This window comes from Phacochoerus africanus, chromosome 2 (assembly GCF_016906955.1).
Source record: "Phacochoerus africanus isolate WHEZ1 chromosome 2, ROS_Pafr_v1, whole genome shotgun sequence".
Classification (NCBI taxonomy): Eukaryota; Metazoa; Chordata; class Mammalia; order Artiodactyla; family Suidae; genus Phacochoerus; species Phacochoerus africanus.
The window spans coordinates 163,618,416-163,645,413 of record NC_062545.1 but is presented as its reverse complement, the minus strand read 5'-3'; the positions used below and the strand labels follow the sequence as shown (position 1 = coordinate 163,645,413).

At 45.9% G+C, this 26,998-nt stretch overlaps 1 protein-coding gene across 2 annotated transcripts in view; it reads right to left on the bottom strand.

The window, feature by feature from the left end:
- The window catches only part of CCBE1 (collagen and calcium binding EGF domains 1), a 233,637-nt gene extending 209,170 nt beyond the window's left edge, over window positions 1-24,467 (bottom strand). For both annotated transcript variants that reach the window (XM_047767030.1, XM_047767031.1), the window contains exons 1-2: window positions 23,629-24,467; window positions 23,123-23,203 (exon numbers count right to left, since the gene is read on the bottom strand). In XM_047767030.1, the coding sequence (XP_047622986.1) occupies window positions 23,123-23,203; window positions 23,629-23,759 (212 nt within the window). In that variant the 5' untranslated portion in view covers window positions 23,760-24,467. The remainder of the gene's footprint in view (window positions 1-23,122; window positions 23,204-23,628) is intronic.
- Window positions 24,468-26,998: the final 2,531 nt, after the last annotated feature.

The window sequence follows — 26,998 nt, the reverse complement described above, 5'->3', positions numbered from 1 at the left end:
ATAAATTAATAAAAGATTAAAAAAAATCTTCTAGCATCTTTCTTCATCCAAATATTAAAGATCATACATCTTAAAAAAAAAAAAAAGAATCCAAGGGGAGGGGGTAAGATGTCAAGGGAAAAAGGATCGTGGTCCATGGGAGTCGGGGGCACGTTTGGAGACCTGCAACAGCAGCTTCCAACAACCCTATCTGTCTGCACAGGCCACCTCCCTTTGAGTCTGGGCTGGCCTTCTGTCACTTGCTTCGATCAACAATATACAGTGAAAGAGACAAACGCTAAGTTCAGGCCTTCTGGAATTTAGGACTTCAAAGCTCCTATCTCGCATTGCTTCTATCTCCAGGCTCCTGAAATGCCTGTAACTGCCATAAGAAAGCCCGCCTAGACTACTGAATGATGTGGGCACAGGTGGAGAGGGGTCACCTGGAAGATGGCAGAGGCACCAAGGCTGGTGGCCAGCACCAAGCACACCCCTTCCCCCCCGCCCCATGTGAATGGTGCCATCCTAGTTCCTCCAGCCCCTGCTGAGTCCCCGCCCATCCCCGGCCAAGACCACAGGGAGCAGAGCCAAACCATCCCTGCCTAGTTCTGTCCCAACTACAAACCCACAGAACTGTGGGCAAGAAAATCATTGTTTTAGGCCAACTAAGAGTTGGGGAGTTTGTTATACAGCAATAGATGACCAGAAAAAAACAGTTCTGATTAAGGAATGAATAAAGAATAAACTGTCAGAATTGCAAACACTGCCCCAAGGTTCCAGCCCTTATAAGCCATGTGATGTTGAGAGTGTTACTAGATAGGCCTAAGCCTTAGGTCCTCTCATCTGTACCAGGACGAAAGCACGGCTGACCCTTGAACAACATGGGTTCGAACTGCCCGTGTCTGTTTACATGTGGATTTTTTTTTCCAGTAGTAAATACGGCCAGTGGTGCAGAAGGGCTCAACTACAAGTGACACTGGATTTTCAACTTGGGAGGGTCAGTGGCCCTAACCCCTGCATTGTCCAAGGGTCAGCCATAGTTACTCTGAATATTGCCAGAGGGTTAAAGAAAATCATGTTGCTTCACACAATGCCTGGGACACAATCAGTGCCCAGTGCATACTATTTGCAATTATGAAAAGCAAAGTCAATAAGAATGTTTCTGAACACAACCAAAATTTATGCTTCTAGCTGTGTATGTGGCACTGTCCAGAAAAACCAAATACACTCCCTTTTGCTATTACATAATATTTGCATTTCTGAGAACGCATGTATATCAACAATTATAAAAATAACTGCTCCCATGGGGAAAAGCGGTTTAGGATCTCAAGTTTCAGACTGATAATGAAAGTTATTTTCTGTAGGAATTTAATCAATAATAAGAGCTTGTAGCTGTAAAACCTAAACATCCCTCAGCAAATCCAGCATGTAATCATATCCAAGTTTTGCTCCAAAGGTCTTTCCTTTTCTATCTTTAAGACTATTCTTTGTACTTTCTTAAACACATCTTTATTGCCAGTGGCTTCTCATTAAGGAGGGTTAATAAAGCCCCCAAAGTTAAGATAAATTGTAACTTAGGTCATGAAGAACATTGAAGGAAAGACCCCAAAGCCAGGTAAGTCAGCTGCCCAAACCAAGCACCCCAACAACAGCTTTGCCACCCGCAGCTCTAGCTCCCGGGGAGGAAAGCTTCCTCCCCATCTGTGACCACCTGGGATACAAACAACATTTTCTTATCTGCTGCACTGTCTGCAATTTGTGGTATTAAAGCTGATCCTGCATTGTACTGTATCCTACCCATGGCGCTAAATAAAATCTGTTAATTCTGCTTACAATCTATAATGATTGGTGTGTTCAACGACTTTATGGAGAAAGCTAAGCAACATTAGCTAACACCTACAGCAATATCACCTGTCACTTACACACATAAAGCTATGAAACTCATGAAGATTTCTGTTCTTCGTAGCACAGTTTTGCTCTGCGCAGCCTCACTCGAAGTGGACAGCTCCCACATTCAAAGACTGTACCCTTCTACAAAGCTAAGGAAAACAGCTTTCTCAGTCTTTTATTCTCCATTCTCCTTAGAATCCCAGTGACTGAACCATCTAAACTCTTAAGGGTAAGCCCCAGTGTTCAAGACATAGACAAGAAAGCTGACAAAGAGGATTCAAACATCCTCAAAATACTACCTAGGAGACAAGCATACATATAAGCTACAAGATGCTGCAAGAGGAAGAGACCTAGGGATGGGATAGAAGAAAAGGCAGAGAAGTCTGGAAGAAAAGCAGAGCATCTGGAGTTCCCGTCGTGGTGCAGTGGTTAACGAATCCGACTAGGAACCATGAGGTTGCGGGTTCGGTTCCTGCCCTTGCTCAGTGGGTTAAGGATCCGGCGTTGCCGTGAGCTGTGGTGTAGGTTGCAGACGCGGCTCGGATCCCGCGTTGCTGTGGCTCTGGCGTAGGCCGGTGGCTACAGCTCCGATTGGACCCCTAGCCTGGGAACCTCCATATGCCATGGGAGTGGCCCAAGAAATAGCAAAAAGACAAAAAAAAAAAAAAAAAAGAAAGAAAGAAAAGCAGAGCATCTAAAGATGTTTAACAGGAGTGAGTGTGAAAGAAACTGGAATGGTAACATCAGTACTTGGTTAGGGCAAAGAAGTTACAAATAAAAGCCCAGAAATATATCCCTCCTCCTAACCACCCCCTTGTAGGTCATCTCCTGACACAAGCAAGTGCCATAAACCCAAACAGCAACATTGATGATCACAGAGCACATGGAGCAGTCTTCATCCAGTACCTGTAACCAAGCACAGCATCATTGGGGCCCCATTAAAGGGCCTTAACCAAGCTGTACTTCGCAGGACAGCAGAAGCCTATATTTGAAGGTCACTGTAAGAATTGTTCTTATGAAACTTAGCACATCACTCCCAGGGTGATTTTCATCATGTTATGAATTCTTTTTATACCTACCCAGGGTGAAACTTCTCTTTGGTCTGAACATAAGGAGCAGTTGTAGTTCTCCTGGGCATTAGTCACTTTTTATCCTACAGACTTGTATAACCCATCTGGTCTCACTGGCTGCTCGAGAGCAAAGAGCCAAATGGCCCAGCCCTAGCAAGTCTGTGTCTTTATGGTATATACATGCTTACCCTAAATACTGGCCCCATTTCTGAAGTTTCCAGGCTTTTCGTCTTTTTAATTTATGCTATATTTTCATATTTTATGTATTGCAAGCTGCCTTACATATCTGGAGTAGATCCAAGTATAAATTTAAGTCCACAAATAATAAACATGGCTCTGTTTCAGAGGATGATCTTACCACACAGTAACCATGTGTATTCATTTACCCTTTCGGAGACATGTATTCTGCAGGGAAAATGGACCAAGTGCTGCACTAAGGCACAGATGATATGAAAATAAAGACAGAGCCTCTGCCTCTAGTTGGGAAGAGACAAAACAAGCTACAAATTGCTATAACAATAAAACAAGGACCTGAAATGGAGAATCATGGGGACAGGGGTATATATGTGCAGAAGGGGGTGTGGGGAACATTTCAGAGAAAGTGACACAATTCTGAAGGATTGGGAGCTTGAATTAGTGGTTGTTTAAAAAGGAATGGAGGAGTTCCCATCGTGGCTCAGTGATTAACGAATCCGACTAGGAACTATGAGGTTGCGGGTTAAATCCCCGGCCTTGCTCAGTGGGTTAAGGATCCAGCATTGCCATGAGCTGTGGTGTAGGTCACAGATGCGGCTCAGATCCCGTGTTGCTGTGTCTCTGCCGTAGGCTGGTGGCTACAGCTCCAATTAGACCTAGTCTGGGAACCTCCATAGCCTCGGGAGCAGCCCTAGAAAAGGCAAAAAGACAAAAAATGAAAATAAAAAGGAATGAAGTTCCCGTGTGGGTCAGTGGAAATGAACCTAACTAGCATCCATGAGGATGCAGGTTTGATCCCTGGCCTTGCTTAGTGGGTTAAGGATCCAGCGTCCCCATGAGCTGTGGTATAGATCACAGATGTGGCTTGGATCTGGCATTGCTGCAGCTGTGGTATAGGCCAGCAGCTAAAGCTCCAATTCGACCCCTAGCCTAGGAACTTCCATATCCCACACCTGCAGCCCTTAAAAAAAGAAAACAAAAAAGCCTTTTAACCAAGGCAGAGGGAACAGAATGCACAACATCATGAGACAAGAGGATTGTTTAAAGACATGAGGGATACTGAGCTAAACTGAAGAAAAATGACATACAACAAGAGTGAATAGGCAGGGCAGGGGTCAGATCACTCAGGGTCTTACAGACTTGGGTGAGGAAGAGAGATTTTGTTTCAAGGGTAATGAGAAGGCACTGAAGAGTTTTAAATCTGGGTTGGACATCATCTGCGTTAAGGCTCAGGACCTCAGTTTCTGATGCACAGGAATGGACTGTAAGTGACATGACAGAAAGCAAAGAGAACAGCTGCAGTAGTTCAGGCCAAAGATGATGGTGGCCTGGACCAGGATAGTGGCAGTGGAGACAGAGCCCAGATTGGAATATCTGTGATAAAAGACTGGCTATGCAGAGGCTTTGAAAAGGAATGAGCTAAAACTGCTTCTGCATTTCTGTTTACAGCAACTCACCAGATATTCATACCATAAGTGAGGGGGCGGGCTGTGTGGCGGGAGTGGGGAGGGGGAGTCGAAATCAGTCTGTTTAGACATGCGAACCTTTGAAATGTTCTACAGGCAACCACCAGAGAACAAAATCAGCCAGACACGTGGACTGCCCAACCTCTAAAAATACCTTCCCGAGACCTTTTTCGCAGAGAAGTACTCAACTATATGCTCCACGGAAAGAAGCCAGGAAAAGGCAAAATAGGGGTCCAGGAAATCTGGAATCTAACACCAGAGATCTTGCAGGCTGACAGACAGGAAAGCCTGAGGCCGCAACAGACTTTGAGGAACCGGCCCGGATCACAGCAGGCCTCAGGTTCTAGGAGGAATTTCTTCAAGAAGGTTGAAATGGTGGGGCACCTAAAAAGTTTGAATTGACAGGAACTTGACACAAGTGAGAGCAACTTGGGGATTAGATTATTTCCACACTTTTAAGGGCAAAAGATAGGACAATTATGAACTATAAGGAAGGCAAAATACTAGAGAGAAAAAGGAAAAAGACTCCAAGCATTCAGCAGGGCTGAAATGTCACATTTCTAGAGTCGTGTAGACAAGGAAAACCCATCTCTCCAGAACTAGACAGGGATGATGCAAAGAGGGGACGAGTGTGGACGGATGATGGCCGACAGGCAAACTCTCTTGGCCCACAGAGCGAAGTCACAAAGTGCCAGAAACTGAATTTCAGTTGTAGTAAGTTATTCAGAGCTATGGACATAAAACTCAGAACAAGATTGAAAACTGAAACACAGGTGCTGTAGTGGGACAGGAGGGCCTGGGAGGGGTTGAGGGCCTGCTGTCTATACCACAGATGATGAGACAATTTAAATATTTAAAACTAACATACAAGATTGTTAACTAAATATGCAAAGAGTAAATTATATATATATATATTTCTTTGCTTTTTAGGGCCACACCCATGGCATGTGGAGGTTCCCAGGCTAGGGGTCCAATCAGAGCTGTAGCTGCTGGCCTACGCCACAGCCACGCAGGATTCAAGCCGCGTCTGCGACCTACACCACAGCTCATGGCAATACCAGATCCTTAACCCACTGAGCAAGGCCAGGAATCGAACCTGTGTCCTCATGGATGCTAGTCAGATTAACCGCGGAGATACGACAGGAATTCCCTGATTTTACTTTAAAAAATATGTAAAACATGAAAGCGGTACATGAACAGATGTCATAATGAAAACAATTATGGCTACCTTTCATTTCACAATATCTAAGTTGCTTTTTTTTTTGACATGAGTGAAGTTCATGTAATAAGAGTTAATATAATTTTGCTACCTACCAAAAATAGTGTTCAAAAAAGCATATTCACAGATACAGACAACTAGTGGTTACCAGTGTGTGTGTGCTGGGGGGTGTATAGGTACAAACTACGGGGTGTAAGACAGGCTCAAGGCTATACTGTACAATACAGGGAATATATAGCCAATGTTTCGTAATAACTGGAAAGTAACCTTTAAAAACTATATTAAATTTTTAAAAGTCTTGTTCATTCAGGTTTAAAAGAGCCCTAAGTAAAATAAAGACAGCTAAGTTATAAAAATAAAATGTTAGCCTTCCCGTTGAAATGACATTTTCATCTGCTAAGAACATACCCCATTCATAGGATGGTATTCTCTTGGAGATCAAACAGGGAACTGCCTTTAAGGTGAAATTATCTTTTTACTTGTGAAACTTAATTAAGCAAATAACTACCCCTGGGCCACTGCCTCATACAGAGTTCTGCTCTGCCACAAACAGTGGTGCGATGTCACATTCTGGGGGTATGGGTACAGCATTTCTATTCTAGAAACTCAGACGTATGAAGACCTGCTAGAATGTAAGATCACTCTTTAGGGGTGACAGAAGTACCCCCTCATACATGACTTGATTCAAGAGAAATAACTCCTCAAAGCCCAAGTTTTATTCAGGGGGAGAATGTTTACAAACTTTTGGGGTGATGACATTTTGAAAGTGAAAACTCCATATTTTTAGAGAGGAATACTGAAATATATAGTGGTAAAATGACACGTCTGAGTTTAAGATACTTTAGTAAAGGAAAAAGAAAGCAAATGATGTAAAATCTTGATTACTGACGTTGGCGATGAGCAAATGGGAATTTCTTACAGCATTCTTCAAAGTTTTTACAATTTAAAAATACAGAGAAGGGAGTTCCCGTTGTGACTCAGCAGTTAATGGACCTGACTAGCATCCATGAGGACGAGGGTTTGATCCCTGGCTTCATTCAGTGGGTTAAGGATACAGTGTTGCTGTGAGCTGTGGTATAGGTCGCAGACAAGGCTTGGATCTGGCATGGCTGAGGTGTAGGCCAGCGGCTGTGGCTCCAATTGGACCCCTGGCCTGGGACCCTCCATGTGCTGCAGGTGCAGCCCTAAAAGGACAAAAGTAATAAACATAAATACAAAGAGGGAAAATGTGGTCAGCTTGTCTTCATCTTCCAAAAAAAGCTAAGTTCATGCATTTTCTGTGATTATGATGCAAGTAAGTGAAGTACACTGGAAAGCAAAGGCTTCTCTAGAGATTTATATCCATCCAAATTACAACCCCACAATGGCGAAGACTCTTTCAAAAGAACAGGTTAAAATACAGACATGATAGGGTATAAAGACAAAGTTAGGGAGCTCCCGCTGTGGTTCAGTGGGTTAAGAATGCAACTGCAGCAGCTCAGGCTCTGCGGAGGTGCCAGTTCGATCCCCAGCCCAAGAACCTCCAAATGCCACAGGGCGCAGCCATAAAATAAAAACAAGTTAGCAGAAAGAATCAAGCTTCAAATTAATGAGCTGTCTGTTGATTTAATTTGAAACTCAAGTGAGATCCTATTTCGTTAAACTGAGACCATCTAAAACATAGAAAAGGGTGTTAAAAATCTGGTAATTATCTGGGTAATTCAAAAGAAGCCTCATTCTTTCATGTGGGTAAATCTGGCTGACTAAAACAAGCCAAGAAAGCCTTTAATCTAAATTATGCAGCTAATTGCCTTGTTTCATCATTTCTCTATTTCCCTTGGCCAAACAGAGCCAAATATGGAGCTCAAATATGGCTCAAAATGACGACATGGGCAACTCGGCTGCAGCAGACCAGTTAGCAGGTGAAGTCTTTACAAAGATCCTTGGAAAAATAAACTCTGGAGGATATACACGTGTAGGAACAAGTCTGTAATAAAATGTTTCGTAACTGTTAAGACACAAGTATTAAGCCAAGCATGTTAGGGTAAAAAATGTGAAGGAGATTTTACGAGGAAGCCTTCTCAGCTGATGTCACCTTTTCTTCCCACTTTATTACCTTGTCGCCCCAGTGAAACAGTTTCTCCTTTTCTAGAAAGGAGGCAGGTCACCCTGGGAGTACTGCTCTTCCCTAAGTGAGGCAGCAGGTACAGCTGGTACTGCACCTTCATTCCCTTATTCTGTGGGACAGCACATCTGGAAAAAAAAATATCAGGAAAAGCAAACAGAGGCGTTGGTGGGGTGGGGGGTGAGGGGGTTGCTTAACACTTGCTCAGAGAAAGATGGTCTCTTGTGCTGACAACGAAGGGGGGGGCAGCTTGCTTTAACAAGTATGTACCTGGGGAGTAAAAAGATTCTAAGAACTGGGGTAAGAGAAACTACCAAAGGCATTCAAGAGATGATGCTCCCAGATGGCTGTCTTGGTTTTAAGGCTGATTAGACAAGTTTCCAGATGGCCTCACCCTGTCCTTCATACCAAGATGTCTTTCCGCAAGCAAACCCCCTGAGCTGTGAACTAAGCTGGCTTCCGTTAGCTCTGCCCTCTGAGGCAGGGAGCAATCACAGACTGCCAGAGGGAGAAGGAACTCGATCAAAGCCCCACCCCTCCTGCAACCCAAGATCAGAGCCAGAGGGTTAAGGGTCCCAGGAGTGCAGGGGCAGGGCCACACACTAGAGGCCACATCCTGCTGGTTACAGACCAAGACACTTCTCAGGTTACTCTAGATTCTCCTCTCCTTCCGATTCATTTTGCTAAAACTCAATCTGTTGGGAATTTGCATCTTAAATTTAAAGCTACCCAAAACCCTTAGCCATCTGCTAACTGCTTTTTTGGGGGGGAGGGGGGTCTTTTCAGGGCCATTACTGCAGTATACGGAATTTCCCAGGCTAGGGGTCGAATCCAGCCTACACCACAGCAGCTCCAGATCTGAGCTGCATCTGTAACCTACACTGCAGCTCACAGCAACACTGGATCCCTACCCACTGAGTGAGGCCAGGGACACTAGTTGGGATCATTACCACAGAGCCATGACGCTAACTTCTGCTAACTGCTTTATAAACAGCTCTCCAGTAAGCAGACGAATGCTAATGCATCTGTATAATGAAATACCATGCTATAAAACAGCATACTGTAAAGTGACTTTGTGGTCTAGATAATAAGCATTATTATGTGAAAAAGCAATGGCAGGAGTTCCCGTAATGGCGCAGCAGAAACGAATCTGACTAGTATCCATAAGGATGCAGGTACAATCCCTGGCCTTGTTCAGTGGGTTAAGGATCTGGCTTTGTCGTGAGCTGTGGTGTAGGTTGCAGACACACCTTGAATCCTGCCTTGCTGTGGTGGTGGTGCAGGCCAGCAGCTGTAGCTCTGATTAGACCCCTAGCCTGGAAACATCCATATGCTGCAGGTGCAGCCCTAAAAAAGAGAAAAAAAAAAAAAAAGCAATGGCAGAACAAACCTATTTCCGTAAGTAACTGTGTCTGTTATTAAAGGCACAGAGAAGAGATCAAGAAAACACACTCTAGTCCCTTGGCTGTCACTATCCTGAAGAGGGGAGATTACAGAGGACCCACAATTTTAGGTCATCCCCTATGATATAAAACATGCCAAGAGCAGGTACTGCTATCATCAAAAAGGGAACGTTTAAAGAAGGGAGGATTTCCTCTTTCTTGTGTCCCCGTGCAATAACTACAGAGCACAATGGATCCTTTACATATATTTGCAAAATGTCTCCCTATCATGACGGGAGCCAAGCCCCTCAGTTGTAGAGTCCCAAGATGTCCAAATGAAACCCTCATCTCCTTGGGGCATGAAAACTACAGTCCCTGCAGCACTGGGCTTCACCAAATGAAGGCTTCCATGACATCAAAGGTGCCTGTATGAGCTCATACCAATGCGTAAGGACAGTCCAGAGTCAAGCTGTGTATAAGCTAAGGGATAAATACCCTAAGATGATACAGAAAGTCACATCTTAAAGGATGGACAAGAGAAGCTTTTTAAAACAGCCAAGGAAGGATTCACTAGAGAGGCAGGGTTTGGAGGTACAGGTTGAATAGAGCTTGATGGCCAAGCGGGTTGGTCTGCACTGCAGCAGCCTATGGGTGCAACACACCCACTACAGCGGTGACTGCCCACAAGTGGCTCCAGGTGAGCCAACACCGCCACCTCCTCCTTCCCTAGGGCCATAGGGTGGTAGCTATACTGCCAGAGCCTCCTTGACCAGAGCCTGGAGCATCTTGTCATGGACTTAAAGGTGCCTTCAACAGCTAATTTTAATGTGTGCCACAACCCAGACATGGGCTTCCCAATCACTAGGGTTCTCTGGTGAAGGACCTAAAGATAATGGGGATAGTGAAGGTACCTAGTAAGTTGTTAGGATTCTTTCACGCCTTCACCTAAGACTTTAAAGATCCATTCTTTCTAATAGAGTGCCACACTCATGCCATCAGACTCCAGAAGTTTATTAAACACTCAAGTCACATATGAACCATGCCACATCTTGCCAGCCTCCAATTCAAAGAAATCCATCAGTAAGAACCCTCAGGAGCACATCGAACCATAACATGCAATTACATTTCCTTTCTCAATTTGTAACAACTTCTATGCCTGTGATTTTATCAGAATGATCACTATTTTACTCAAAAAGGATGCAATTATGGGAGTTCCGGTTGTGGTTCAGCAGATTAAAAACCCAACTGGAAAGAAAAAAAACCAAAAAACTAGTTTCCATGAGGACAAGTTCCATCCCTAGCCTCGCTCAGTGGGTTAAGGATCCAACACTGCTGTGAGCTGTGGTGTAGGTTGAAGATGTAGCTCGGAACTGGCATTGCTGTGGTTGTGGAGTAGGCCAGCAGCTACAGCTCTGATTCGAACCCTAGCCTGGTAACCTCCATATGCTACAGGTGCAGCCCTAAAAAAGGCAAGGAAAAAAAAAGATGCAATTATATGTATGGAATGATGCATTACTTATGGACACACTTGGGGACTGCCTGGTAAGTCATATACTATTTAAGGCTATATGATCAAGACAGAGCCTAAGCGATAATTACGCAAACCATAGAGCACATTGTTCCATGTTGCATAAAGTTAACGCAAACCTATAAAAAGCCTTGTTTGCTGGGGGCTAAGAAGTTCCTTTAGTGATCAGGGGGAGGCCTGAGGAGTTGAAGAGGGAATGGGAGGAGAATCTCTGCCAGCACATAGGTTTCCTCTCGCACTATATGGGGGGAAGTGCGTTTGATGCAAGGAAAGAAAAGTATAGCTTGAAACCAAAAAGCTTTCATTTATAATATGCTTAGCCATGTTTATATCTTGGGAGAAGGCTCATGCAGTGCAGCAACAAAGCAAAATATTTTTTTTTTAAATGCACCAAAGGTCACTAAGTAGCTCCAGACACCAAGCTGAGAGGCTGCAATAGGAAATGAGAAGTGATGGAATTTGCACCAAGGGATTTAGGACTGATCAGCTTAAGCAACACCCATCTCATGAGGATCTCAGCTCACTTCATTGCTCCCTTGACGGCCCTTGACCCAACCCACAGAAAGGAAAAAGGTCCCATGCTCTTCCTCCTGGCATCGCCCAACAGAAGAGATGGAAGACACGGGCACCAGTGCAAGCTTTTGCTGTAAAATTTCCCTGTCAAGGGTCACGGACTTGCAGCATTTGCAAAAGACACGAGGACCCAGGCCAGTGGCCACAGAAAAAAAGAGGGCCATTTCTCCCCTGGCTAAGAACCAGACAGTTCACCCCTTTTTGATTTACACGCCAAGGTTTTCAACCTTGACTGTATAATGGAATCATGCAAGGAACTTCAAGAATTCCTAAAACAAAATTAAACCAAAAAAAGGGATTTCCCATCACGGCTCAGAGGTAAAGAACCCAAATAGTATTCATGAGGTTTCAGGTTCAGTCACTGGCCCCTCTCAGATTAAGGATCTGGCATTGCCCTGAGCTGTGGTGTAGGTCGCAGACGCGGCTTGGATCCCGCATTGCCGTGGCTGTGGTATAGGCTGGCAGTTGTAGCTGATTCGCGCCCCCAGCCTGGGAACTTTCATGTGTCTCAGGTGCAGCCCTAAAAAAAAAAAAAGAAAAAAAAAAGCACACATATGCAAAACAAATTCCTGGTGCCTGGCACTCCCCCTCCATTGTTTATAAGTGGTCTAGGGTATATCTGGACACTAAAACTCAAAGTTCACCAGGTGATTCCAATGTGCAGGCTAAGCTACAAGTCACTGCCTAGGGCTTTACACGTAGGAAACAAAGAACAGCCATGTGAGAGGAGGGAGCCTGAAACCATGCAACGCTGATTAGGAGCATGCCTCCCAATGTAAGAAACATCCAAGAACCTTGTCAAAATGCAGACTGTGATGCAGCAGGTCTGGCATAGGGCCTCAGCATTTATAATACTATAACAATATCTTAATGTAAGTATTAGAACAGATCACAGCCTCCATCAATGGTACGACCCTGGAGAGAGAGGTTCTATGGAAAAGAAACATCGCATTATGGTTGAAGCCATTTTAGAGAGAGTTTAATCCTCTTCTTCGGTGGTACTGTTAAGGTACTTTAATGTCACTGGGTCACTCAGCATTACCAGGGTGGGACAGTGACACCCATGGACATCAGTGTGTCTCAAGTGTCCCTTTAATACATGACCCGTGTGTGCTGGGTTTTGGTGGGGATATAACAGGCTAGACTGTGTTCTCGCCAAAACTTACACCTTGACGTCCTGACTCCAGGACCAAAGAATGGACCAGAAGAGCTTTCAACAGGTCATGGGGTCAAAATGAGGTATTAGGATGGCTCCAATGCAAGGTGAAAGGGTGGCCTTATAAGAGGAAGGGATCAGGTCACAGATACAGAGGGAAGACCATGTGGAAACCCCAGGGAGAAGACAGGTGTCTGCAAGCCAAGGAGAGGCCTCAGAGGGATCGATCCTGCCACCATGTTGTTCTCAGACCTCTAAGCCTCTAGAATCACAAGAAATCTGTTTGAGCTTCCGAGTCTATGGTAGTTTGTTTAGGCAACACTAGTAAACTAACATGGTGGGTGGGGGGGCGCTGGTTGGCTTCTGAATTTTTTTTTTTTGATACCTTGTCTGCTTTATGTTTGTGCCAGCATCACCAACATCCCTATTTCTAGCAGTCCTTCCTTCATCTAAAGGTTTGTGTGGGTTTTTTGGCCATGCCCACAGCATGCAGAAATTCCAGGGCCAGGGATGGAACCCATGCCACAGCAGCAATGCCAGATCCTTAATCCATGGAGCCCCTGGGAACCCCCTGACATCTTTTTAATTTGTGGTTGGCAGAGGGCAAGGTAACCACAACTGTCAGGCCTTACAGAGGAACCCAACAGAGTCTCCAGAGTCAGACTGTCTGGCTTAGGACCCTGGCTCTGCCACGCACCTGCTCAGGGACCTTGAGTGAGAATGTGCAGGGCAAGCTCGAGTACTTGTGTGACAGAGCCTTCACACACACAGGGAAATCAGGAATAAAGAAGGACATGATCTCAATTTTCTTTTTATTCAAAGCTCCCTTCCATGCCCCCACCCTCTCCTCCTTTTCTCCCTTTCCTTTGAGCGGTGTTCCAGATAGAAAACGTTGCCTGCTTAAGTGACTTCCACATAAGTTTTATACAGAGCCCTGCAGTGACTGTTCTCTCAGTCCACCCAGTTTCCAGGCCAGAGCATGCAAGAATGACTTCCAGAAAACCAGCACACTATTCAAATCACTTTTACAGAATTAAAAAATCCTTCGGGCAAATTTTTCAGAGATGAAATCCCATTGGTGTTGCATTCGAGATTCTTCTAACCTTTCAGAATCTGTCAAAACTCAACATTAGTGCATCTTTTTGGAACGACCTGGCCTCTGATGAACAGTCTTGTGGTCTTGGAAGCTCCCAAGAGGTCAACCTCCCCTCCGCCCTGCAATTTTCTCCCCACAGAAGCTGGGAGCCATTTCACTACAGGAAGATCCCAGAGTGAAACACAGCCTCCAATCTCCAAGGAAATCGCATTGGACACATGCAGATTACAAAAACGGCATTTGTCAATCTGTTGACCCTTATAAGCTTTGTCAGGCTCCCACTTCATCTGTTTAGCTGAATCACTTAAAATGACTGTTACCAAGGGCAGAAGTTCCCACATGACTTTAATATCTTTTTCTTACCCAACTTCCATCTTCATAAGAAACTAATCCTTATCAAGTGTGTATACCTGTGTTTTCTTCTTTGCTATACCCCACCGTATTTATCTTAATATGCCCAGTAGTCCATTGCAATATTTTTCTCCTCTCCCTTCTCCAAGATGCCATTAGATTGTTTCTCACTCCTCAAAATATTTCCTTTAAAATAGCTCTCTCCTTCACCATTTATTTCCTATGTTCAGGGTCCAAAGGCATCACTTTAGGAGTCTCTGATCTTTATGGAATGAAAGAGCTGGCACTGTTAAGAGGCAGTTCAGAGTTGAAGTTCACAAGTTTAATTACTGATGCGTAGCGCGGTTGAGTAACACCATCATGCCTTTTAGTCATATAAGGAAAAGTGGGATATTGCAACTGATTTAGAGTACTCCTCATTGAGAATGACGTTTTCTAGATGTGTGTCCCTCCATTAAAATACACACCATCATTTGATTTTTGAATGTAAAGTTTTCCACTGCAGAAATTACAAACTAACAAGTTTATGGAAAGGCGGCTTTGAGCCAACAAAGCATGTGATGGTCAACATACAGTCAGGAATTAAGTATGGAATTAAGGACTGTCGGTGGGCGATCAGCCAAGATAATCCAGGGATTACTCAACTGGCCCAGGCAGGCCAGTCTTCGGAACATGTAGAAAAGCAGAAGTAAGTTGGCACTTAACTACCTGCAGTAAAATCAGCTTCTTAAAGACACCCTGAAAGTTACATTCACTTAGGGAATCATTTCAAGGAAGATGAGCTGGAAAAGAAGCTCCACCTCAACAATCACTATGCTGGATTCCTAGAGATGAGGAAACCCAAGTCACCACCAAAGATGCTCAGAGCAGGAGGCCCGGATACAATGGAAGACCATACAAAAGCAAAGGCCCCAGAGGTGAGCTGATTAAATGCCCCAAAGTGTTACCTCTGAGAACTCAGACCCAGGGACAAGGTCACAGAGATGGAGAACCCCAGCCTCGGTCTTTATATTAAAGATGGGTCTTTAGCAGCTGGCAAACTTTCCGACTTTCCCTAGAGAGGGCCAGATGGTAAATATCTGAGCTTTAGGGGCTAAGTAAGGTCTGCTGCATAGTTTAACCCTTTAAAAAAAAAAAAGGCAGCATTCTTAGGTTGTGTAAGCATTCATGGGTTGTGCAAAAAACATGCCATGGGCCCGACTTTGCCCTTCCTGCTTCATACCAGACTTCCTGGGCCAGATCCTGTTGCAGAGGGTCCCCCTGACTTCTGTACCAGCAGGCACTGGGCCAACAACTGCCCCTGCCCTTCCCAGAGGACTAAGGATGGGGGCATCACTCCAACAGAAGAGAATACCAGAGAATATCTGACAACAGTGGCCAAGCAGTGGACAACTTGAGAATGGACGTAGTCCAAGTTTCTAGAGTCACGGAGGGCATGGAAAGATGATCTAATTTGCATTCTAACATACCCAACAAGGAGGCAACCTATTCATTCTTCCAAGCTCTCAACACCTGTTTTTGACTCGCACAGATCACACCTTTAAGCTGGAAAGATGTACTTTGCTTAATTAGGATTGAATGTGTAGACCTAACTCCGCTCCGCCCCCTGCAGGCATCTCGGGATGAAAACAAGTTGTCCAGAAGGTTCAGATACATTTATAAGCACACACCTGTAATGGATTACTGGGAGGGTCAGGCAGTGCTGGAGTGGCACACCTCTTAATACAGCTTAGAGCTTCCCTTGCAAACCACCAGTCTGACCTAGGCCAGGAACACAGGCCCATATGAGGTGTATGCTGCCGTCCACCTCCTAAGGCACAGCCAGAAAATGTGCCTTCTCTTTGCAAGGCTTTCACATTCCAGTAATTCTCAGAAGCAGAGACTTGCGGCACGTGCTCATTTCTTGTGAGCGCAATAAAATGTTACCACCACCCCCGGGTTCTCGTGGCCCTGCCTGGAGCTGTGGGGTTTCTTTTGCTGAAAGGACACAGCTGGGCCACAGGAAATTAAGCTCTCAGTCCCCCAAACGTGACATTAATCAGGAGTGTGCCAAAGATAATCATCTTACAAACATCCCAAAGGACATCCTTGGCTCTAAATTCCTTTACTGAAAGATAAATTGAATTAAAATCCATGCATTCCACGAGGGCAGAGGTTTGGGGGGTTTTCCTGCTTTATTCACATATGTATTGTTAAGTGCCTAGAATTGTGCTGGGCACATAGGAAACTCTGAATAAATGAAGGAAACGGTTGACAGAACTTTGCAATTGGTGAATGGCTTTGTAGAAAAGAACCTGGCTTGGCAGAAGGGAAGCTGCACATGTTACAGCTGATTTTTGCTCTTATTTGGGGGAGGAAAGGTAAACAGAATGGAGACCTCCACTCTCCAGACACTCACCCTGCATCAGGCAGACTCTCTAAGGCACAGAGGCCATGGGTGGGGGTTTGGGGGGGTGGCCCCACCAAGCAGGAGGGTAGTCAGTTCAGGCAAACTGAACCACCGATACAAACTACTGACTGAAATGCAAACCTCCTCCTGAGAAAGAAAGTATTCTAGAAGAGCCTATTTGCTTTTTCTGGGTGCACCCACCTTGAGACTTTGCCTAGAAAAGATGAAGTCAATGGAGTAAAGTCAGGCATCAACAACTTCAGAAAGTTTCTAGACCCGTCTCAGAGGACACCAGGGTAAGTGTGGCCTGCTGTGGCCAGTTCAACTGTTTGTTGTCCCTATCATTTTGTCTGTTTCATGAAGGAGGGAAGGTGAGACAGAACCTTGCCTGGGCCAACATCCTCCACCTCCTCTGACACCTGTTCTTCAGAGGCTGTGGAAGAGAATAAGATCCCCTTTAAAACCTCAACTCACCTTCGAGGTGACTCAAACTTCAAAGCCAGTGTGGACAGGGCAACCAACGCAACTGGAAGGACCACTCACACCCTCTGCAGGTGTTAAAGTCACAAGTTGCAAGTAAGCTAGAGCTGCCAGAATCAGCCACGTAACACATTAGCAATTGAAGTTCAGGTCAAGGTAGGAACTAACGCAAGCAAGTAATTGCAGAGGTGCAATTAATCTGGTTTCTCATTTAGAAAAGGAGGCATACTCCACAGCAACAGAAGTTCTAGAAGAACTTAAAAGGCTTCAGTCAAATCTCATCGTTACTTGAGACATTAACATCCTATTCAACTCAGTCACTTGACTATACAGAGCCCTGTCCAAGTGTGGGGGTAGTAGCCTCAGGACACAGTCACAAATGAGGAGACAGGCGGCCAACCAGGGTAGAGAGGATATAATAGGGAAACTGAAGTTGTCCCCAACATACCTGTGATGCACACTGTTCTGCACGAAGCCACCCCCATCCATCCCTGCTGTGCTTCACAGCATTCCACCACTTCCTCCTTATGGACAGAACAGGGACAGTAGACAAAGATACAAATGCTTTCCCCAGAAGGCTCCACAAGCCCTGCATGTGAACAGACAGCTTTTCAGAGCTGCCCTCAAGTGTCTCTCCTAGGCTATGCTGGCCACAGGATGGGAAGGCAGAGGCCAGTACAGGGCTGAGGACCCAATTGCTAGCCTCATCTCTGCCAATGAAACCTTTCACAACCCTGACCAAGGAGCAAAGCTCCAAGAGCCTCTAGAATAGGGTTAACTATGCCTTCTACCTGCCCTTAGGGTCTCTGGAGTAGAGCACACTGTGTAGTCAGGTGGGAGGCAGGAAGCAAAAATACTCTCTTGGTAATTTTCCCAAGGCACTAGCTTTCTGGGCTGGCCTACACTTGGGAAAGTAAAAACAGCTGATGTTTGACTGCTGTATAAACACCCTCAGGTTTCTGGCCATGATCTTAACGTGCTCTTTCAAAAATGTCTAATGTAAAGTTCAAAATGCGACAGGTTCACTGAGCACCCACTGTGTGCAGTCCCCATGCCAGACTTAGATGCAGCAGTGAGCCAGGGAGTGCTCCCTACATACATCGATTCAGTTCACCCTCACCTGGGAACCTATAACTCCACAACTAACATCCTCATTAACTCAAAGGAGAAAACCAAAGCACAGAGATAGAGGAGTGTTCAAGGTCACAAAACTGGCAGTAGAGCTAGAATTCCAACTGGGGCAGCGTTTCCACGGTGCCTGTTTTGACATTATCAAAGGCCTCTTCAGGGACTTAGTGACCTGCCAGACAGCACATCCTCCAGTCTTTCCTCCAATGGCAACTTAACTAGAGTCTGGGGGGCTAAGTTGCTCTAAATGACTTTCTTGCTCTCCAATTTCCAGGTAAACACACTTGTAGAAATATCACATTAACTCCCACATTTTAACAGGATTTGGCAACCCTGCTGCATTATCTCAAAGTGGGAGGCTTTTTGGGTTTTTTTTGGGGGGGGGGTTGGGTCTTTTTGCCTTTTTTAGGGCCGATCCTGCAGCATATAGAAGTTCCCAGGCTAGGGGTCTAATCAGAGCTGTTGCTGCCGGCCTACACCAGAGTCACAGCAACGTGGGATCTGAGTCGCGTCTTCGACCTACACCACAGCTCCCGGCAACACCAGTTCCTTAACCCACTGAGCAAGGACAGGGATCGAACCCACAACCTCATGGTTCCCAGTCAGATTCGTTAACCACTGCGCCACGAAGGGAACGCCTCAAAGTGGGAGTTTTTGCATCACCTGTCATTTTGACAAGACACCACTGACCAGACAAACACTACTGAGGGCCTTTACTTGGAGGTCCATGAACCCAAAGCTGAAGATCACAGCTAATGCAACTTAAAACACCTAAATTCTGCCCAAGAAACCATGTTGAAAAATCAAGTCTTCTCCTGCCCATACAGCTATTCCTAGCTGCCTCTCATTTCTTCCCCCTCATTGATAAGAACCATACAACTTTGAACTCAAATCACATATACTCTATCTTGGTTACAGTGGCAGAAGCCATGGTCTAAAAATCCAGTCTTAAAACTTGACCAGAGACTGTCCTCAAGCATTTTTTTAGGACTACTTTAAGCTCATTAATAAGATGCTCAAGCCCTTAATGGATTAATGGATCCAAAGAGTTAATTAGCATTTTTACTGGACTTAAGTTGACTTCTCCATGTCTCCTATACTTAAACATCTTTTTTTTTTTGGTCTTTTTGCATTTTCTAGGGCCGCTCTCAAGCCATATGGAGGTTCCCAGGCTAGGGGTCTAAGTGGAGCTGTAGCCGCCAGCCTACACCAGAGCCACGCAGGATCCGAGCCACATCTGTGACCTATACCACAGCTCCCTGGCTCCTTAACCCACTGAGCAAGGCCAGGGATCAAACCCACAACCTCATGGTTCCTTGTCGGATTCATTAACCACTGAGCTACAACGGGAACTCCATATTTTTAAAAAGCCTTTGTCATTTTATTGATATGAGACTCAGTGAAGGAAAAGGAAAATAAACAAACCCTTTGTTTAAACTTCATGGTATTCAAAAGGAGGGAAAAAGTTAACTTGTAGGAAAAAAACAGCCACAAGAGGGCTAAATACCATTAACTTTAGGTACTGAGTTTCACTAGAATAAACTTAGAACCTAGATAAATCACACAAACTCTGAAGTCCTAACTGATGGTAAGAGAACATACACTATGGCCACATTATAACACTGAGCAAGTATGTCCTTGAGCCCAAGATGCCCCTCGCATTCAGTGTTCCATAAACTCCAGGTACTTGGCTCAGGGCACATTTGGGAAGAGTTTGTACAAACACAGAGCCTGTGATTGAGCTGAAATCCTGCAAGGAAGGAAAGTCATACCTATCAACCACCAGTGTACAATATAAAGTCAGTTAATTGGAGTCCCATCGTGGCATAGCGGAAACGAATCCCAACTAGGAACCATGAGGTCACAGGTTCAATCCCTGACCTTACTCAGTGGGTTAAGGATCTGGCATTGCCATGAGCTGTGGTGTAGGTCACAGATGTGGCTCAGATCTAGCGTTGCAGTGGCTGTGGTGTAGGCCGGCAGCAACAGCGCCAATTAGACCCCTAGCCTGGGAACCTCCATATGCTTCAAGCGCAGCCCTCAAGACAAAAAAAAAAAAAGTCAATTATTTGAGACCATCTCAAGGGCGATGATAATTCAGAAAACCGTAACTATGGTTACAGTGGATGTTAGCGTTATCTAACTGCTTCTTTCGAGTTTATAGCCATCTAAGTTTATAGTCTTCTTCCTTATTTACATCCCAGGATCTAGAAAGCTCAGTCTCATCTGTAGACACCTCTGAGATGATGAAAGGGCCCAGGCTTTGAAGTCAGACAAATCTGGGTTTGAATCTTGGCTCTCACCATGTATTAACTTTATGACCCTGAGCAAGTTGACTTAATCCCCGAGTTTCAGTTCCCTCTGTAAAACTGAGACAACACAAATGCTACAGAGTGGCTTTGAGGATTAGAGCTACATGTAAGTAAAGTGCATAGAGGGGTGCTGGACAGTCAGTCCTTAAACTATCATTTAATATAAGGCTAAAGTGAAAAGATGTCGCTTAGATAAAACCATGAAAAACAAGTGTACAGAGGTGTGGGGGGGTGCAGAACAATGATTATTTTGAACTTATCTCTTTTCCCTATCACTTAAGTCTCCATATACTTTTAGGAATAGTGGTAGATTCAGATTACCTGCACCTGCCATATTCATTTTTAGCATTAAACGCATCCTCCACAAGTTGTTTGTTTTGTTTTAAATCAGGGTTAAAAGATTACTTTCCACAATTCAAGAGTGACTTTGGACATTCATTCTCTTGTGTGAAAAGGCCCTTTGCCAGAAGACATCAGGACAAGCCAAATTCTATGCAGTAAGATAGCATTCCCCGAACAGCAGCTCTGCCACTTACAGCTTTATTAAAGGTCATCCAACAATTGAAGAGTCTGGTTTTCCTGGAAGGCTGGTTCTTTGTCTGGTTTTACATTAATATGGTAGTAAGGGCTAACTACCCGCTCAGCTGTAGAGGCCTCTGAGCTCCTGAGAATCTGTCACCACAGGTTTGGTTTGCACCATGACCCTCACTGAGGACACCGGTTTCTATAACAGCGCTTCAAGCTTTAATGCACATCTCATTAACGTGCAGGTTCTGATTCAGGAGGTCTGGGCAGGGGCATGAGACAATACAGGCTCCCACATGATGCCTGTGCCCATTTCCAGACCGCACTGGAAGTGGCAAGGGTCTACAGGACCAGGATAATTAGAATTCACAAACCAACGAACACACAAAGTTCTTCCATTTTGGGGGTTCAAAATGGGGGCAGCAACTGCCAACCAACCTTTAGAAAGTTGCAAGGTTATAGAAGCTGTGTAAAACCAATGAAGTACACATAGAACTCAAAGGAAAATGAATAGGACTCTATTCACAGGGACCATTACCATTCTTTTCAGCTGAAACCATTCTCCCATTCCCCTGTCTCCAAAACAAAGCCCTTTTCTCCTAGAGGTATCTTTTTCCTTAGCTCTCTAAACTGTTTCTCGGGGTTGCTGTTAATGAAAAATCAAGACATGGCTATTGTCTCCTGTTGTCTTAGTAGAGAAAAGTTATTTTAAGTCTGGGGGAAAAAAAATACAGTAACAGCGTAACGAATGCTATCAGCTTAGAACACTAATCAGGCAGGCACCAATGGTTTCATGAAAATCGGACATGCATTTTGTAACTGTCACTGACACGCAGTCTGACCTTCAGGGACCAAATAAATGAGCAAACCATCTCAGGGTCATTTTCCATTTTAAAGTAGAGGTTTTATGCTCTGGTCATTAAGAAAAAAAAAAAAAAGTGTTCCAAGAAATAGTGTAGATGAAACACAAGGCTGCAACCAGGCAAAGTCCTGGAGTTGATACCACCAGACCAGGTCCCAAGCTAAGTGACCTTGCTCACCTAGTTAACCTACATCTTTACACCTGCCAACTGAACTCTACTCCCTAACTCACCTGTTCCTGCCTGGTGTTCCACCACCCACGTCTCAAGAGAAGGCAGTCCTTTTCTCAAGCCACGTAGCTGTGGCTTAAATAATTAGTCATTTCTCTGCCAACAGGTTTCTTAAAGCATGGTCAAAATGTGCCTTTGTACCTCTAAACTGACCAGCCCTAGAACCACTTACACCTGAACCTTTGTGCATATGAAACTGCTTACAGCTGAAACCCTTAAGTTTCATCTGTTACATCTTTCCTCTCTTACTCAGTTCACTTTTGAGGATTGCTATTATCTTGTACAACTTGATACTTATCTCGGTACCCAGGGCAGTGCACAATTCCCTGAGACAGAGATGGAGTTAGGTGGAGTGCGTGATCTCGGTAGGTTGCACAGTCCCTTTGAAAGCAGGCACCTCAGAAGTGTTTGTGCCCACGTGCCTCCTTCCAGTGAGGGCACTGGGACAGTAACCTATGTGACAAATCAACCCTTGCCTCTAAGAGTTGCAAATAGGGAGCCGTGATGCCCCTTGTTGAGAATAAGAATCACCCATGAGCATTTTTTATACTATAGATTCTTTAGGCCATCCATGCTTAGTTTTAATGAGCACCCAGGTGATCTGAAGATCGAGTTTACAGGAAGGCTGTTTTTGTGGCTCAACAATCTTGACGCTCTGTTTTCACTTAACACAACCCTATCGACTGCCCGCAATCCTGCCCCATCCTTCTGCCCACAGAGACTGTGACTGCGCGTTACACTCTGTCCTGGCAGAAGGTCAAAAAGACAACCAAGGGCCAAGTATTTCCTTTTTGACGACTCTGGATGTAAACAGTGCAGCATAGCAAAGACAGACGGTTGCTTTTGCGTTTTGTTTTATAAATACACAATCTGATCCACTTTCCTTATAAATTTACAACCTTTTTTTCCAACCTTCGCCTCGAAGGTATTCCAGGGAGCAGTAAAGCACCTCCCTCAGGATCTCGGAGCACAAACTCCAGGAGCAGACACTCAGTTGACCCATCGCTGCTCTGACCCAGAAACCACATGCAAAAAAAGGGGGGGGGGGCTGCACCAAGAAATCGCCAATACGTCCCAGCACCACCATGGCTCTGGTCCCCAAGCGTGTCTCCAAACCCCTCCTCCGTGGCTCTGCCTCCCCAACCAGCCCCGCGCGCGGGGCGGACTCGGCCAAGCCTTGAGACTTACCTGAAGCACGAGGTGAGCTCGCCTGAAGGCTTCAGACATGGGTATCTGGTCGTGGCGATTTTATTCTCCGAGCAGATTTCTCTGTGAAAGAGTTGGAGGAACTTCTTTGATTCTCCGCGGGAGAACAGAGGGCTGAGCGCGCTGGCCATCTGCGTCCTGCGCCCGCGGCGCAGACGCTGGTGCCCCAGCGCGGAAGCGAAGGGACCTCCGGGGTCAGGGGCGGGCCAGGTGAGGGTCCAGCGGAGCGAACCCAGCCCCAAGAGAAGAAAAAAAAAAAAATAAGGGTGAAGAAGCGGGGCCCGTGGCAAGAATGCGGGGCGCGGGTGTCACGGAGCCCGGACCCACAGAAGGGAGAGCCCGGGGTAAGGGTGCGGAGGCTCTGACCCGGGAACAGAGTTCAACGTCGTCCTGCAAGTTGAGCGCTCTGGAGAGCGAGGGCGTGCAGGTCACTACGGGAGTGGGTGGGGAGCACCGCCTGCACCCCGTGCGCCTGAGGCCGCGCTTACCTGTCGCCGTCCTCGGACTCCTCTCGGTAACTCCACGTGTGTCCTAGAGCTAGGAGCAGCAGCAGCGGACCCAGGCTCTTGCCTAGCTGCCCCTTCGCCGCTCCTCCCCGGCTCGGAGGCGGCGGCACCATCAGGGAAGCTCCCGGCTTCTTCCCGGCCCCGGAGTTCTCTCCCCGCCCCGCGCCCGACTGCTCAGCGCCGGCCGCCTTCCTTCTCCCCGGCAGGAGGCGCCCGAGGGCGGGGGCGTTTGCACCACCTGCCCTAAGCACCGGGGTTGGGGGCACAGTGGGGCTAGGGGATCAGGCTAGGAGTTGCTGTGCCGAGTACCAATTCTGCAGAGCGGCTGAGAAACGGTTCGCGTAAGGTGCCCCGCCGGAGCGTATGTCGCGGGGTGCAGGCTGTCTCGCCTGGGATGTTCACGCCGGTCGGATGGACTCGTTCCACTCGGCTTTGGGCGGCAGCCTCCGCTCCTGCCTCTTCCTCTGCTGGGAGCCACGCGCGGGGTGCGGAAAGCAGGCGGCTGGTTGCATTTTACACCGGGGTCGCAAGACTGGGAGGAGGAGGAGGAGGAGCCGATTCTCACCCCGGGAAAAAGGAGGGGGAGCGGAGGGGTTAATAAACTTCCTTCCTGTTGTCAGTTGATTTCCAAGGACCAGGCTCAGGCCAGTGTTTGCCTTCCCCCCCGGACGCTCCTTACATGTCCTTTCTCCGCTTAGTTTTCCTCAGTACTTAGTATAGGATGAAGGAGTAGTTGAAAACGGTTCTCCCAAACCTGAAGCGGCACTACTTCTAGAGCGTGGTCAACCTTCACTAACTTTCCTTCGTCCTCCAGGGTCGAGCAACTAATGAGCTCTCGTCGGCTCCTCGTGGGGTTTTTAAATCCTCTTGCCTCCGAGCTGCTTTAATGCTGTTTCAAAACCAAGCACACACGTGAGAGCTGGAAACTCCCGGAAGATCAGGTGAGACTCTGAAGGGGGCCGTTAATCACCGGCCCTGCCCCCAGCTAGTTAAGCGGGCTTATTTACCGGTATCGCGAAACCCGGGCTGGGGGCGGTAAATCAGCTCATCGGGGGTGACCCAGCTGTAACCCGTGTGTATGTCTGCACATTAGGCGTTTCTGTGCCTGTTAAAAGAGAAACTCATGACACAAACGTGCCCCGCTGAGCAAGTGGTCCTGGCCCAGAAATAAGTTGCTGGAGCACGAGGTTGTAATACCTAACTTCTAACAAAGGCATTCTGCAGCTCGCAGGATGAGGAGGTGAAAAGGTAGCTTGTTCACAAGTTACCAGTGTGCTAATTGGTTGGGTAAGCGGGTGTTTTGAGAATGATCATGAATATCACACACCTCTTGACACTGTAAACAGCAATGGCATCGTCATCCCTCTGTAGAATGCTTTTGTATTTTCCAAAGGTTTTTCACATTTATCATTTTATTTTAATACAATGCCCTTTGAAATGAGGAGCCCAACTTCTTCATTCAGCAAGGTAGTTTTTTCCCCCAAAACTTATACACATGGCAGAGGGTAAAAAGTCTTGATATTAATATAACGGTGCCACACAAAAATCAATTTTCACGTGGTCATTCAGGAGACACTTCAGAAGCTTGTAAAATCTGCCGGTGACCATCATGAGGTCCGCAGAAAGCCCTGGATTCAAACCCAGGCTCTGTGACCTCGGGCAAGTCATATAAACTTTTGAATCTCAGTTTTCTCATCTGTAAAATGGGGGAAACCTCCCTATAAATGTTTAAGAGTAATAAGTTAATGCATGTAACACAGTTTCATGGTGCCCAGCATATATTAGGTGCTCAGTGGACAATAACTGTTATCATTTTTAACCTAAAAGATTATAGGGCACAGGATTTTCAGCTTTAACTTTCCAGCTTGCTGCTTTCTAGAGAAGAGTTTATTTCACAACAGTTCTTTGGGTCCCTAAAGAGATAGTTGTCTAAGCACTGGAAAAATAAACTCATCCTGGAGCTTGTAAAAATTGTGTCCTTTAGATTGTGCCACAAAAATGTTTAATCTCCATCTTGAAGTGAAGAGGCCATTCTGTAGGAGGTTCTATTTTTGTATTTTCTTACCTGTCACTCTATTTCGATATCTTTCCCCCCTCTTTACTCATTTTGCTTTTTGACTTTTGCATTATAGATGTTAGTTCTACAAATTATTGAGAATAGTATAGGAGATTAGTTATCAGTGTCATTAAATGGTTAAGAAGCCACATATGGGGATATGCAGCTTTACTGAGAAAGTAATTCAGGCCGCAAAGGATAAAAGCAAAACCATGTCTGTTATGCACAGCTGTGTGGCAGAAGATTGGGGACTTCGCTGCCTCCTTATTTTCAGCCCCCAACTGAGCCCAGATGAGAAAGAGGTGTCAGAGAAGGTGCTGGAGCCAAGCAAACAGGCCAGGTTTGCCTGGGGAGGAAATCCCGAGGCTGGGTAGTCAGAGGCCATTTCTGGAAGAGGTGAGCTGGAGCAGAAACCTCTTGAAAATCTTTGCCTGGAGGCCTGGAATTTAAACTCACTGGCAGCTACTGACAGCACAAGATGTTTCAAGTGGGGCTGCAGGGGGCTGGGCTGGAAAGTACGGCCGATCGGAAGAAGACGTGGATAGCCATGTATGGGTTGCAGCGCCCTGAAAATTAAACACTCCTGTAAAAGTGGAAACCTGCATTTGCTCAGGCTGCAGCCTGCGTGCTGGATGTCAGAATGTGGCTGAGTGCAGCAGAGACCTCCAGGGTTTTTGGGTTTTTTTCTCCTGACATCCTAACTCTCTCCCCTACCAGGTGTAATCTCCCCCACTCAACTGCCCCGTTCCCTCATTTATGAAACACTGGCTGAGAGGACGCGTCTCCTGCCTCTTTCATAGGAGTGTTATAAAGATTAATGATATGGACTTAAATGCTCCTCAGGGGAAGCTCTGTATGATTATTTCTTTTCAGCGTAGCGCTTTCTGCGATGTTTTCCATGTAGACCTGTCAGCCTCCCTGAAACAAACCAGAGAGTGGATAGTTGTACAATTCACCATGTCCTAGGGGTGCAGGGCTGTGCCAAGAGCTTTAGGTGAATGCAGACTGTGCTGTAGGTTGGACTCCCTGATGGACCAGGTATTGTTAAGGACTGCTGAGTGTCCTCTGGGGGTGGGGGGTGGGGGGTGGGGTAACTGGCTGGAGATTCTACAGGCCAGCACACCCCAGCAAAGTGAAAGGAAAAAAAGAAAAAATTAGGCCATTGGGCAGAGAGTACCCATCTGAATAAGAACCATGGCCTTGCCCTTTAAAATTTAATTTTTAAGTTTTTTTTAATTGAGGCAAAGCTGACTATTACGTCTTAGTTTCCATGTACAACGTAATGATTCAATGTGG